The following is a 15073-nucleotide window of genomic DNA, read 5'->3' as shown; positions in this document are numbered from 1 at the left end:
AACGTGTCCTGACTAACCTGAGGACGATGGTCTATAGTCTGGTATATGCGTAAGTACGAGTATCTCCTTTTTCAATAACATATCCAACCCAATTCCCAACCCGGGAATCCCATGCCTTGGCTGTGTGAACTCACCTTGGTTTGCTCGGCAGATACACAAAGAGGGGTTTCTTGAACTAACAGTGATCAATCACGTCCTAACAGGGTTATCACACTAGTCAGGTTCGGTTCAAGTATTGCACGTATGAATTACATGAGTTAACATATTGCAAGCACGTATCGATCATGGCAACCACATAACAGATAAACATACATTCAACCCGTACGGTTTGAACAAGTAGGCCCAAACTATCCGGCCCAATGTGCATAAGTGGCTTGTGCGAGTCCGTTGGGGTTGTGCGATTTGGGATTGGGCTTGAGGCCCAATCGGTTAAACAAATAACTTATGAAGTTAACTCATTAGGCCAAAGTAATCGGTCCAACATATAAACAAGCAGTTCAACATAAACGGCCCAACTAGAAAGTCAAGTATAAAGGTCTCGGCCCAACATAACATCGTGTAACTCTTGTGCGACCCGAATGATCTTGTACGATCAAGTTGGGTTGTGCGAGATGTCTTGGGCTTGTGCGATCTGATTGAATCAGTCCAATAACATACGGCCCAAAGTTACTCAACATATAACAACCTACTAACATATCAGCCCAATCGAATAACAATCATGTGCGATTAGCTAGCTTGTGCGTTTTATGTGGATTGTGCGACTGGTCTAAGCCCAACAGCTATCCGGCCCAACTATTAGATAGGACAGGTGACTTATGTGACCCGTCTACTTTGTGCGATCCGGGGATCTTGTGCGTGGGTGCTCTTGTGCGGTTTGTTTAGCATACCCGAAGATCAAGCAATTCAGTTACAATTTGCTTATCAATTTCCAAACATACATCAATCAATTAACGCAACATTCAACTATTCGGTTCACCTAACACCGATCAATCAAGCAAAGATTCAAATGTTTTTATCCAGACTCTTATGAACCCTAATAACTCATGCTCATGAACAATATATCTAAACCCTGCATAAACATGCGGACTTAACAACATAAAGCCAAATTTATGAACATCAACAACACTCTACATCATGTCCGATTCAAAAGACAAAAGCATATCAGCCGATTAGCATCTATTCATTATTAACCATCAAATCTAATACAACCCAAACCTCGATTCATCACAACCGAGATCATATGTATATTCGGTTTAGTTAACAACTAGTTCACGCAGTTTATCAATCCTATAATCAATCATGGCCACAACAAACAATCAACATAAACAATAGAAATCATATTAACACTAACCGATAGAGAGGAGGTGAGTAGGATTTGATCCGAGCTTGAATCCTTGATGCCGTCGGCTTCAAGAGAGAGAAAGGGACGAGAGAGAGGAGAGCTAGGGTTTGAGTGTTTTTGTGTTGGTGACCACAATGAGAAACAAGACCCCCTTACCTCTTGTTTGTTCACGTGAAAGGGAAATGGGCCGGAACCCCTTACGGGTCGCCCTATTGGTCCGTGTGCAAAGGTAAGGCCCAACCGGCCTTGTGCGAATGTTGTGGGCTTGATCGGTTCAAATGGTGTTGTGCATTTGGTTCGTGAACAATTCGCTTAACATACATACATCCCATGCAATACATACACATATGCACAAACTAATAAAATATCCACTAAATCATGGTATCACATAATAAACATCATGCATATACACAACGTTCACCCCATTCAATCATAAAAATTAAGTTCACATAAGCACTTAGCGTTATACAAAACGAGTCTAAAGTTCGAGTTGTCACATTATCCCCAACTAATTGGAAATTTCGTCCCGAAATTTGGTATGCACTCACTGAGGAAGCTAGGTAAACTGTACTGTTCACTGGTTTTCCTGGGGTGTCACATCCTCCCCCCGTTGATCTGGAATTTCGTCCCGAAATTCCGAAGTAGTAGCTTCAGCCTCAGTAGTGGTTGCCTGGTTCCCGAATAAATGGGGGTACTTTTCTGTCATCCTGTCTTCGCGTTCCCAGGTGTACTCTGGGCCACGTTTGGAGTTCCAACGAACTCGTACAAGAGGGATTCTCTTGTGTTTGAGGACCTTCACATCCCGGTCCGTGATTTCAACTGGTTCCTCGACGAACTGCAACCGCTCGTCGATGGTGAGTTCCTTAAAAGGAATGATGAGGTTTTCATCAGATAGGCACTTCTTTAGGTTCGATACGTGAAAGACATTGTGAACTGCCCCGAGTTCAGCTGGTAGGTTCAACTTGTAGGCAACTTTGCCAACCTTTTCTATGATTTCGAAGGGTCCGACGTATCGCGGATTTAGTTTGCCCCGTTTGCCAAAACGAACCACACCCTTCCAGGGTGAAACTTTCAATAAAACCCGGTCCCCGACCTCGAATTCCAATGGCTTTCTACGCTTGTCCGCGTAGGCTTTCTGACGGTCGCGTGCTGCCGCCATGCGTTGTCGTATTTGTGCAATCTTTTCTGTGGCGTCCACAACAATCTCTGGACCCGTGATCTGACTATCTCCCACCTCTGCCCAGCAGAGTGGTGACCGGCATTTACGCCCGTACAATGCCTCAAATGGAGCGGCTTGAATGCTGGTGTGATAACTATTATTGTAAGAAAACTCCACCAAAGGGAGATGCTTTTCCCAGCCGTTGCCGAAATCGATGACGCATGCCCGAAGCATGTCTTCAAGAGTTTGGATCGTACGCTCAGACTGCCCATCCGTCTGAGGATGATACGCTGTGCTCATGTCTAGTCGTGAGCCAAAAGATTTATGCATCGCTTGCCAAAGTTCTGACGTGAATCGTGCATCGCGATCCGAAATAATAGACGTGGGCACCCCGTGCCTCGAGACAACTTCTTTAAGATATACGTCTGCGAGAGTGGAGAACTTGTCCGTTTCCTTAATTGGTAGGAAGTGTGCAGACTTGGTGAGTCGATCAACTATGACCCATATCGTATCGTTCCCACGCTGGGATCTAGGTAAACCCGTAACAAAATCCATGGAAATTTCCTCCCATTTCCATTGCGGTATCTTAGGCTGTTGAAGTAGGCCAGCTGGTTTCTGGTATTCAACCTTGACTCTCGCACAAGTCAAGCACTTTCCAACGTACGTAGCGATGTGGGCCTTCATACTAGGCCACCAATAAGTAGTGCTAATATCGTGGTACATTTTATCCGACCCTGGATGTACCGAATAGCGAGACTTGTGAGCTTCATCCATTACAAGTTCGCGTAATCCGCCGTAGAGTGGGACCCAAATCCGGCCCGTTACATAGTAGGCGCCGTCTGCCTTCTGTTCCATCTGCTGTCGTGAGCCGCGTAAGGCTTCAGCCTTGACATTTTCGGGCTTCAATGCTTCTGTCTGAGCAGCTCGTATCTGAGCAGGAAGACTAGACTGAATCGTAAGCTGTAGCGCTCGCACGCGCCGTGGTAGAGTGTCTTTCCGACTGAGGGCATCAGCCACAACATTGGCTTTGCCTGGATGATACTTGATAGCACATTCGTAGTCGTTTAGTAACTCGACCCATCGTCGTTGACGCATATTCAAATCCTTCTGCTTAAGGATATGCTCGAGACTCCTGTGATCGGTGTAAATCGTGCACCTGGTACCGTACAGGTAGTGTCGCCATATCTTAAGCGCAAAAACAACAGCTCCCAGCTCCAGATCGTGCGTCGTGTAGTTGCGTTCATGCACCTTTAGCTGACGAGAGGCGTAGGCAATCACTTTATCCCGCTGCATCAATACGCATCCCAGACCCTGTATGGATGCGTCACAATATACTACGAAGTCATCTGTGCCCTCTGGCAATGAAAGAATAGGTGCACTGCAAAGCCTATCCTTTAGATACTGAAAAGCAGTTTCCTGCGTGTTGCCCCAACGATAGGTGACACCCTTCTGTGTCAGTAGTGTGAGTGGCTGCGCAATCTTCGAGAAATCCTTAATAAACCGTCTGTAGTAACCCGCCAAACCCAAGAATTGGCGTATTTCCGTTGGTGTACGCGGTGCAGGCCAGTTTCTGATCGAGTCTACCTTGGACGGATCGACATGGATCCCATCCTTGTTTACCACGTGGCCTAAGAAGTGGACTTCACGAAGCCAGAAGTCGCATTTAGAAAGCTTGGCGTACAGCTGTTCCTTCCGAAGGAGTTCCAAAATAAGGCGAAGATGCTGCTCGTGTTCCTCCTGACTCTTGGAGTAAATCAGGATGTCGTCGATGAAAACAATGACGAACTTGTCGAGATAGGGTTTGCACACCCTGTTCATAAGATCCATAAACACGATAGGTGCGTTCAATCATATCAAACCATCCATCATATCAAACATAAAGTGTAGCAGTTAAAATAATTCATAAAACCCAATACGATTGATGTTCAAACTAAACTTTGTTTGAGTAGGGGAAACATATTAATGAAAACCCGAAACAAGTTATAAGTTCAAATATCGTTTATTGCGTCTCCTCGTCCTAACACGAAAGCTCGACCTCTTGCCTCGTTGCCATTGTTGTTGTTGTTGTTTCCCCCGTTGCCCTGGTTATTGTTGTGGTTCTGGTTCTGGTTCAATTGAGGACAATCGCGTTTGTAATGACCTTCTGCTCCACACTGGAAACATCCCCGGTTTCCACGCTGTGGCTGCTGCTGCTGTGGGTTCTGTGGAGCTGGTTGTTGCGGTTGCTGGTCCTGATTTGCAGGCCGTGGGCTCCTACAGTCTTTGGCCTCGTGCCCCATCTTGAGACACCTTTGGCAACGACCCTTGTTGCACTGGCCGCTGTGATGCCTGTTGCAGTTGTGACACTTGGGGTGAAACCCTTGATACCTTCTCTGTCTAGGACCACCAGAGGATTGCTGACTGGGGCTCTGATTGTGGTCAATCTTCTGCTGCTGAGCTTGAGACTGGACGGGTGCTGAACCTTTACTCGAATCTCCATCCCACTTTCTTTTACTGTCACCAGAGGTAGCAGGGGTAACTGAGGTGGTGACGTTAGCAGTAGCACTTACACGCTTGGGCAGTTTATTCTGATCCACTGCCTGATCGGTGATACGGTGAGCGAGACGTTGGATTTCCTGGATGTTTTCGAGGTTAGCCGACGTCACGTGGCTCTGAATTTCTGGCGCCAATCCCTTGAGATACAACTCAATGCGCTTGTATGGAGGGTCCACCATAGTAGGACACAGAACGGCTAGCTCATTGGACCGTTTGGTATACGCCTCAATTTCCGATCCAACCATTTTCAAGTTATAAAGCTCGTCTTCCAGCTTGTGTATGTCTTCCCGCGTGCAATACTCACGCTTGATGAGTTCCTTAAAGTCGTTCCATGGGGTGGCGTTAGCAGCTGCCAACCCTAAGATCTGGACTTGGGCGTTCCACCAAGTCAGTGCTATTCCCTCCAAAGTACCGGTAGCAAACTTGACCTTGCGAGCCTCAGGGCACTCGCACATTTCAAAGACTGATTCTAGCTTCTCGAACCAGTGGAGGAGTCCAACTGCTCCTTCTGTGCCGCTGAAAGAGTTTGGACGACAGTCCATGAAATTCTTGAAAGTGCAGACTGGCTGCTGCGCGTGTTGACCTATTGTGTACGAATAGGACGAAGTTAAATACGAGAGTTAATGTAGGATCTAGAGATCCTAGTGTGTGCCTATACTGCAGGATATACTACCTGCTTGAGCTGCTGCAACTGCCGCAGCAACTTGAGCTTGAACAAGAGCCTCTAGCTGGGCTTGTGTCATGTTGATTCGTCCAGACATGATCTTCATAGTAACAAGTAGCATACGTAAGAATGGTTCGCGAGTAGGGCGATGACAGAAAAGCATAGGCATATAGGTGTTCTCATGAAATCAAAGCATGTGTATCTAAGCATAATGCGAGCAAAGTTCTAGCAGTTCTAGCAAACAGGCAATAAACATAAACCTTATTACCTAGGATGTCGAGTCTTGCACGTGGAGCGAAGCGTCGTTGTGGATCGTTGAGAGCACTGTTCTGGTTATAGTCCGGTTTTAATAAAAACGTTTTCCCATATTAAAACCAAGTTCTCTATAACCAATGGCTCTGATACCAATCTGTCACACCCCCAAAATCCCACACGCGGAGTACCACCGCTTGGAGGCGTGACTGACCAGGATCAAGCCACCAATTATATCAAACATAGCATTTAATAATAATCAAAGACATAACTGGTGTTCAAAACTAAACACTGTTTAAGTAGCGGAAGCATTAAATGTAAAACCCAAAACACAAGTATCAATGTGTGAATGTAAAAGTGTTTAATAAGCATTCACGAGTTCTAGTCCACAACGACCCGCCTCTCCTCTGGTGCAAGCTCCAAGTATACCTAAGGCCCTGCAAGGCATGCAGCAAATAATCAACAAACTAGTTGAGCGAGTTCACAGAAAGTAAGTTCATAACATAATGCATAAGTATAGCTAGTGGGGGCTTCCCATACTAGTGTGTACTAAAGGTGGGGGCTTCCCATGTTTATCCTGGCTAATGAGGGCTTCTCATTAACGGTACTTACTAGACTAATTTCCGACCATGTGTTCTTCTTTACCGAGAACAGGAAAACGTACAGGGTCACGTAGGCTTTACGTGACGTGCCCTTCCCCGAGGACAGTGGTACGCGTGGGGACTACGTAGGCTTTACGCAGCGTGGCCTTCCGACCTGGAAGCCAGAGAATGGTATTGGGTTACGTAGGCTTTACGTAACGTGTCCTTCCCGACCCGGGAGACATATGGCAAGTATACTGGGTTACGTAGGCTTTACGTAACGTGTCCTGACTAACCTGAGGACGATGGTCTATAGTCTGGTATATGCGTAAGTACGAGTATCTCCTTTTTCAATAACATATCCAACCCAATTCCCAACCCGGGAATCCCATGCCTTGGCTGTGTGAACTCACCTTGGTTTGCTCGGCAGATACACAAAGAGGGGTTTCTTGAACTAACAGTGATCAATCACGTCCTAACAGGGTTATCACACTAGTCAGGTTCGGTTCAAGTATTGCACGTATGAATTACATGAGTTAACATATTGCAAGCACGTATCGATCATGGCAACCACATAACAGATAAACATACATTCAACCCGTACGGTTTGAACAAGTAGGCCCAAACTATCCGGCCCAATGTGCATAAGTGGCTTGTGCGAGTCCGTTGGGGTTGTGCGATTTGGGATTGGGCTTGAGGCCCAATCGGTTAAACAAATAACTTATGAAGTTAACTCATTAGGCCAAAGTAATCGGTCCAACATATAAACAAGCAGTTCAACATAAACGGCCCAACTAGAAAGTCAAGTATAAAGGTCTCGGCCCAACATAACATCGTGTAACTCTTGTGCGACCCGAATGATCTTGTACGATCAAGTTGGGTTGTGCGAGATGTCTTGGGCTTGTGCGATCTGATTGAATCAGTCCAATAACATACGGCCCAAAGTTACTCAACATATAACAACCTACTAACATATCAGCCCAATCGAATAACAATCATGTGCGATTAGCTAGCTTGTGCGTTTTATGTGGATTGTGCGACTGGTCTAAGCCCAACAGCTATCCGGCCCAACTATTAGATAGGACAGGTGACTTATGTGACCCGTCTACTTTGTGCGATCCGGGGATCTTGTGCGTGGGTGCTCTTGTGCGGTTTGTTTAGCATACCCGAAGATCAAGCAATTCAGTTACAGTTTGCTTATCAATTTCCAAACATACATCAATCAATTAACGCAACATTCAACTATTCGGTTCACCTAACACCGATCAATCAAGCAAAGATTCAAATGTTTTTATCCAGACTCTTATGAACCCTAATAACTCATGCTCATGAACAATATATCTAAACCCTGCATAAACATGCGGACTTAACAACATAAAGCCAAATTTATGAACATCAACAACACTCTACATCATGTCCGATTCAAAAGACAAAAGCATATCAGCCGATTAGCATCTATTCATTATTAACCATCAAATCTAATACAACCCAAACCTCGATTCATCACAACCGAGATCATATGTATATTCGGTTTAGTTAACAACTAGTTCACGCAGTTTATCAATCCTATAATCAATCATGGCCACAACAAACAATCAACATAAACAATAGAAATCATATTAACACTAACCGATAGAGAGGAGGTGAGTAGGATTTGATCCGAGCTTGAATCCTTGATGTCGTCGGCTTCAAGAGAGAGAAAGGGACGAGAGAGAGGAGAGCTAGGGTTTGAGTGTTTTTGTGTTGGTGACCACAATGAGAAACAAGACCCCCTTACCTCTTGTTTGTTCACGTGAAAGGGAAATGGGCCGGAACCCCTTACGGGTCGCCCTATTGGTCCGTGTGCAAAGGTAAGGCCCAACCGGCCTTGTGCGAATGTTGTGGGCTTGATCGGTTCAAATGGTGTTGTGCATTTGGTTCGTGAACAATTCGCTTAACATACATACATCCCATGCAATACATACACATATGCACAAACTAATAAAATATCCACTAAATCATGGTATCACATAATAAACATCATGCATATACACAACGTTCACCCCATTCAATCATAAAAATTAAGTTCACATAAGCACTTAGCGTTATACAAAACGAGTCTAAAGTTCGAGTTGTCACAAAAGACTCTGTGGATAGAGTTTGAGCCAGGTTTCGATTCTGTGGACAAAGTTAAAGCCAGGCAACGATCTAGGAACATGAAGAGCCAGGCTGATCGATCCTGAGAAGCTGTGAGATGGAAAGCCAGACAACGATCCTGATACAGATGCTGCTGAAGAACAAAGAAATACCAGCACATTGTTAAAGGGGAGTCTGTTGATAAAGATAGAAAGAGAGAAGCCCAGAGACTGATCAAGACTGAAGATGCAAAAGACACGACACTGTCAGACTCGATACGGCGACTCGTCAACATCTGAGGGGGAGTCTGTTAGTGCATACATCTGTCGACTTCGTCTTGTATCGAGTCTTAGATCACATTGTATAGATTAGGGGACGTTTTACGAGAAAATAGGAAGTTGTTAGTGAGATAGAAGCTGCTTTCGCTCTTAGGTCACTTGTGTTAGTGATTTCGCCTGAAATCATCATTGGTGATTTCACTCATGGTGTCTGGTGTACATTGGGGCGAAATCAGGACCCTATATATAGGGTCCTGAGCGAAATCAGAAGAACAGTTGTACGAATTCCATACCGAGGTGCTGCCGGTGTGAAGACTGACTGTAATTGCATTCCAATCAATACAATCAGTAGTTAAAGTGAAGAATCAGCTGTTTCTAGCTTTGTTTCTTGTTTTCCGCACCTGAAACAGAGTAAAACTCCTCTGAACGACTCATTCGGGTTAGATCAACGATCCTACAAAACTCTTTCCTAAACACTTCAAATAAAGACATGTATGCAGGATATCGTGCGGGATCCTTACCAGACATGTTTGCACTGGAAAGTGGACTTGGAGATGCTGGAGATGGGTTGAAACTTCTTTCGGCTTCAGGGAGAAGTCTGATGGCGTCAATTCTTTTTTGTGAGTCAGCTAAGGGGGGTGCAAGTTTCCTGAAGTCAGTTGTGTACAAGAAAACAAAAAAGTCAATACAAGATATAAAGCAGGATATAAGGCAGGATCATCCTAAAACCCTAAGTCCTACCCTTTTTCAACCATTTCACTGGATAATCCGCTCCACCAGGGATTGAATCTCTTTTTACAAAGAAAAACTTTGATTTCCACTCCTCTTCGTTCCTGGTGGCTCGGAGTATCAGTGGATCACCCGAAGTGGAATAAAACAAAAACCGACAAGAACCATGGCATCTAAGCTGGTATGCTAAGGGGAGGTCGTGAATGGAAAGGTCAGGGATATGATTGTTCTTGATTTGATCAAGAACAGACAAGACTCGCCAAAGCATTGGGATTGTCTGACTGAAGCAGATTTTGGTAGTGTTGAAAAACTCGGTGATAAAGTCTAAAAAGGGAAATTGCAGCCCTAGGGTAAAGTGAAAAGCGTTGAAACACAACCACTCGTCGGAAACCATATCTGATCGGATTTCCCGATCAAATGGCCGGAACACCGTCCCTTTCAGGAAGATGCCAGAGGTTTTGAGGGCCGACAAGTGGGCACTATTGAAAGAGCATATTTCCTTCTCCGGATCTTGGAGAATATTCTGGTGAATGAACGTGGGAGCAGAGTCGCCGGAGCTGGATCTTGTCTGTCTTGCCATATGATCACCGGAATATTGAACAGTATGGAGGAAAAAGATGGAAGTGAGAGAGAGATATTTACCTTTTTCTCTTCGGTGAAGGTTAAATGATGATGAGGATGAGAAGTTATAGGGGTGAAATGAGTAAATGTAGGCTGCGTGGTTACAACCAGTCCCATCAGAGTCTTATCAATTAATTACCTCATTACTCGTGAAAAATGTAACCGTTAGCATCAGGATACCTACGGTAACATTTTTGGGGACAATTGTTATGAGTGAAATTCTGAGCCTATATCTTAGTCAATATTTTGAGCTACATCCTGACTATGTGATATCCGTTCATACCCCGGGTTACACATTCAGGATATTGGTAACATCTGAATGGTATCCTGAGGATCACTAACGAATTGTGTGCAGGAATATGAGTTCGAGATCGCAACGTTCATGAGGACTCTCTCTCCGGAAGACTCGGTCTAAGTAGTTCGAAGAAAGACGTTGAAGCCGCTTTACTCAGTCTATAACGTTCACAATGGAATATTCGGGAGCATCCCTTATTTATAGGAGTTCTTGTTTGTATTTCATAACTATAAATAGATGGATAAGTTAGATCGAATAGGACACAACACGAACACTCACTGCTCTCACACTTTTCTTTCTCGCAACTTACACTTTCACAACAAACATTGTAACACTTAGCAATCTGATCAATATCCTGCACTGTATCCAGACGTTTAAGCAATAAGAAGAACAAGGCAGCTGCGATTGTCAGCTCCCGAGGTTTTGTGCCGGCGATCTAGATTGATCAAGGGCTTTCCTCGTATATCCCGTGTCACCTTTTACCTTTTTTGCTCATTGTTTGATCATAGATACAGCTCAATATCCTGAGCCGTATCCTGAAACTGTTTTGCAAACCACTTGATTAACATATTTTTAACACATTCTCTTAGCACACTACCTCACTTAACTAATTTGATCACTTAATTGCTTCGGTAATTTTTGACCAAAACAATGATTAATCGAAACGCAATCGAAATGCTATCGCAATCGAATCGCAAACGCTAAACGCAGGTTAATTAGGATGATTGTATGTTAGATATAGTAGTTGGGATTAAAAGTAATTTGAATAGGAAACTCCATCGCATCGCAATGCTCTCAAAGCTTATCGCGCCGCGCACTCCAATCGAGTGGCCAGCCGACCGAGCTGCCACCCGATGGAGGTGCAACTCGATCGAGCTGCCACCCGACCAGGGATGGCACTCGATCGACCAGCTCTCTTCTCCCCTTTCCTTTTATGGAAACCCTATAAATACCCCTGTCAACATTACAAACTTACCTTTTTCACTCTCCTATCCGACCAGCGCTCCAACCTCACATTTTCTTCGATTTCTCGCGATTCCAGTAAGATCTCATCCTAAATCTTGTACTTTCTTAATCTACACGCACTCCTACACCTTTCTATCTTTTGAATCTTAACTTTCAACCATGAAATCACTAGATTTGAGGTGGTCTAGGATGATGTCATCATGGTGTTCATATGAACTTCATGTGTTGGCTTCAAACCACCAAGAACAACTTAGATCTAACCGATTTCCACACAAATAAGCAAGGATTTTGCATAGATCTAAACATATTCATGGTGAAAAAGGATTGAAAGATCGTTTCTGACTTTCTTTTAACTCTTTTACACTCAAAGCACTCAAAACCGATAGAATCGGATCTCGTTCTGACCTCTACTCGTTCTTAGTGTTGTGTTGGTTCAAGATCTGGATTCTATCAACGAGACCACCGATTTCGGGTTAACCAAGAACAACCGTCTTGAACCGGTTAACTGGTTGAACTTGGGTAATTCCTGTTCGATCGGGCTACTGGGGTCAAGATGGGGTTCTGTTGATTAGCACGTTGTCGCACCGTCTCGATAAAACTACAAAACTATCAAAACAACCAAGGAAGAAGACGATCAGGCCCACCATGACGGAGTGTCGTCCGATCGGACTGCTGTCCGATCGGATTGTCACCCGATCAGGTTGCCACCCGATCGGCTTGTACCTTGGGTCCCACACTTAACTGATATTTCCAACATTAAAGTTTGAACGTTGAACGAATTGCTGTCCGATCGGATTGTCACCCGACCGGATTGCCACTCGACTATGTGACGTTTAGACCTCAACACTTAACAATTTTCAAACATGTTCAATACAAGCGGACTGCCACCCGATCGGACTACAATCCGATCGAGTGACCAACTGCTGTGAACTTGTTCTCACTAAAGTATCCAACCAACCGGATTGTCGTCCGATCAAACGGTAGTTCGATCGATCGACCTAAAAGGTAGAGATACTTCTCTATTTTCAAAATGCTACCACAAAAACTTCAAAAGACAAGCCATCATACACAAACACATCCTTCCCAAACGAAGAAACAATCCACTCGAAAGGTCACCCGACCGGATGACTATCCGAGCGGATTGTCACCCGATCGATCGGCTACCCGATCGGATTGCCATCCTATTGGATTACTGTCCGATCCATTGATACTTTTCACCAATTTGCGTATCACTTATCGTTATGCTATCATTCTGATCAGGCTAACCTTACTCTCTAGCACTCCCTTCAATCCACCAATCGCTGTGAGTATACTCGATCCCTTTTTACTTTACGCACTTTTGGGTGTTACATACGTTACTTATTCTAAATCACATCAAACACACTACGCTATACTTTAACGCTAACCGTTACCGCATGTTGTACGTGATTTAATGAATGCTTGTTTGTTATGTTTACACATGGAAGGCTGTCTACCTGCCTTAGCAACGATAGTACTATTTGTTTGGACTCAGTGCCTATTTACTCAGGGGTTGTTAAGGACAATTTGTTACATGGCTCACAGTGGTGCGTGTGTATTACGAGCTGCCTTGGGCAATCAACCCGCAGTCATTGGTATCGATAGGTTCATGTCGATAACTAACATGCCTCATTTTACATTGTGTACGTGCTGGTTATGCGTAACGATTTCGAACTCTATTATATCTATTAAACTTGTATGCTCACCCTTACACCTTGTGTATTGACTTTTACTTTAACGTATGTGGCAGGTGCTTAGGATGCTTATATGCTTAGCTTGCTGTGAAATTGAGGCTAGGAAAGGTCTAGAAACAAATAAACAATTGTTTGTATTTGAAATCTGAGTTGTCGGAACAGAACAATTTGACTAGATCTTGTCTGTAATAATTATGTTATCTTTTATGACATGGTATGGGACATGTTGCTTTAAATAATTGGTAATTATAGTTGTTATGGAAACTTCTGGACAATCTGTTTCGCTCAGTGCCATGCCCCGGTGTTTCCACCATCGGTTGGGGTGTGACAATCCGTCCCTAATGAGGCTGACTCCAGCAGAAGAGATGACGGTGGAGCAACTTACGCATCAGAACATAAAACCACGAGACATTCTTGCTGCCATTAAAGAAAAGAATCCCCATAATGTATCAACTAGAAACACCATATACAAGGCTTGGGCAAAATTGGGTCGAATGGAACAAGTCGGTAAGACTCCAATGCAGATGCTTTTCGACCGGTTGGAGACGGTTGGGTATGTTTTTTACCATAGAACATCTGAAAACGGCGAACGGGTCGAGGATGTTTTTTTCATCCACCCGGACTCGAAGATGTTGTGGCGCGCCTTCCCGCATGTGTTGCTTCTAGACTCCACCTATAAGACGAATCAGTACAAAATGCTGCTAGTTTAATATTAAAAGTTAGAACAATAAAAAATATGGATATAATTAACTTGTATATAATCAATCTCTTCGGTGGGAAAAAATGATGACATCAATAAGTGATGTGTGTCTTTAGACCACCCGTAATAGGCGTGGTTTTTCAAAAAAAAAAAAAAAGCCACAAAAAACGTCCGATTCCGCCCAAGCACCGCCCCCTGGGCGTGTTTCAGCTTTTTTTGGTTTTGGCGTGCTTTGAATCACGCGGTTGGGGCGAGAGTTTGACCAATTACCTTCCATCTTCCTATTTTTTCTCTAATAAGATTTTTTGATGATTTTTTTCTTATTTAATTATATTACATCTTATTTAACATAATGCCCCACATCCCCACTACACCCATTTTGTAAAAACGCCTAATAATGCCCCATTGCTGACTGGGCAGCCACATGGCGCAAAACGCCCTAGGATGGGGCATTATTCACCCCAACGACTACGCATGGTCTTAGGAGATTTAGTTTATTATATAATATGAAAGATTTACAACATATAGTATTGGGTTCCAGAGAAAATAGTTAAAAGTGTAAAAACAGTGAAAACGATTCTAAGCCATAAGATCTTAGTTATTGGTGGCTGAGATTTATGCGGTGGCATATTTGTAAATACTAAGGGCCTTAGAACTACCAGGAGGGGTAAAACAGTAAGATCCTAACAAGGGCGCACATGTTAATCACATTTCATTTCACCCCACAATATATAAATGTCCAATTTTTGTTATACATGATTATTTTTTTAAATTACAACATAAAATCCAACATTTTTTATCTTTCCAATGTGTGTGTGTATATATATATATATATATATATATATATATATATATATATATATATATATATATATAGGGTAAGGTTATTGTAAAAAAGGTTAAAAGTGTGAGAAGTGTGAGAAATATTGTGGAGATGACATGTGTACTCAATCTAAATTAATTCAAAAGGGTAAACAAGTAATTTTATCATTGATTCAATTAATTCAAAACCTTCTATAACCGCCACCTTATTTATAAGAACATGACTTTTTTAAAAGATCTCTATAAAAACACTACGAATAACACTGCAACCACCATTCAGCACATATATAACACCATTCAAT

General features: G+C 43.4%; 1 protein-coding gene across 1 annotated transcript; it reads left to right on the top strand.

Moving 5' to 3' along the window:
- The first annotated feature begins 13590 nt into the window (after window positions 1-13590).
- LOC110931855 lies at window positions 13591-13959 on the top strand. Its single transcript, XM_022175228.1, has one exon. The coding sequence runs from the start codon at window positions 13591-13593 to the stop codon at window positions 13957-13959; it is 369 nt and encodes a 122-aa protein (XP_022030920.1).
- Window positions 13960-15073: the final 1114 nt, after the last annotated feature.

Source organism: Helianthus annuus, chromosome 3 (assembly GCF_002127325.2).
Source record: "Helianthus annuus cultivar XRQ/B chromosome 3, HanXRQr2.0-SUNRISE, whole genome shotgun sequence".
Lineage (NCBI taxonomy): Eukaryota > Viridiplantae > Streptophyta > Magnoliopsida > Asterales > Asteraceae > Helianthus > Helianthus annuus.
This window is presented reverse-complemented; position numbering and strand designations above follow the sequence as displayed.

What these genes read in the sequence shown, in the direction of transcription:
- LOC110931855 (XM_022175228.1), top strand. Translation starts at nt 13,591, where the DNA reads ATGAGGCTGACTCCAGCAGAAGAGATGACGGTGGAGCAACTTACGCAT.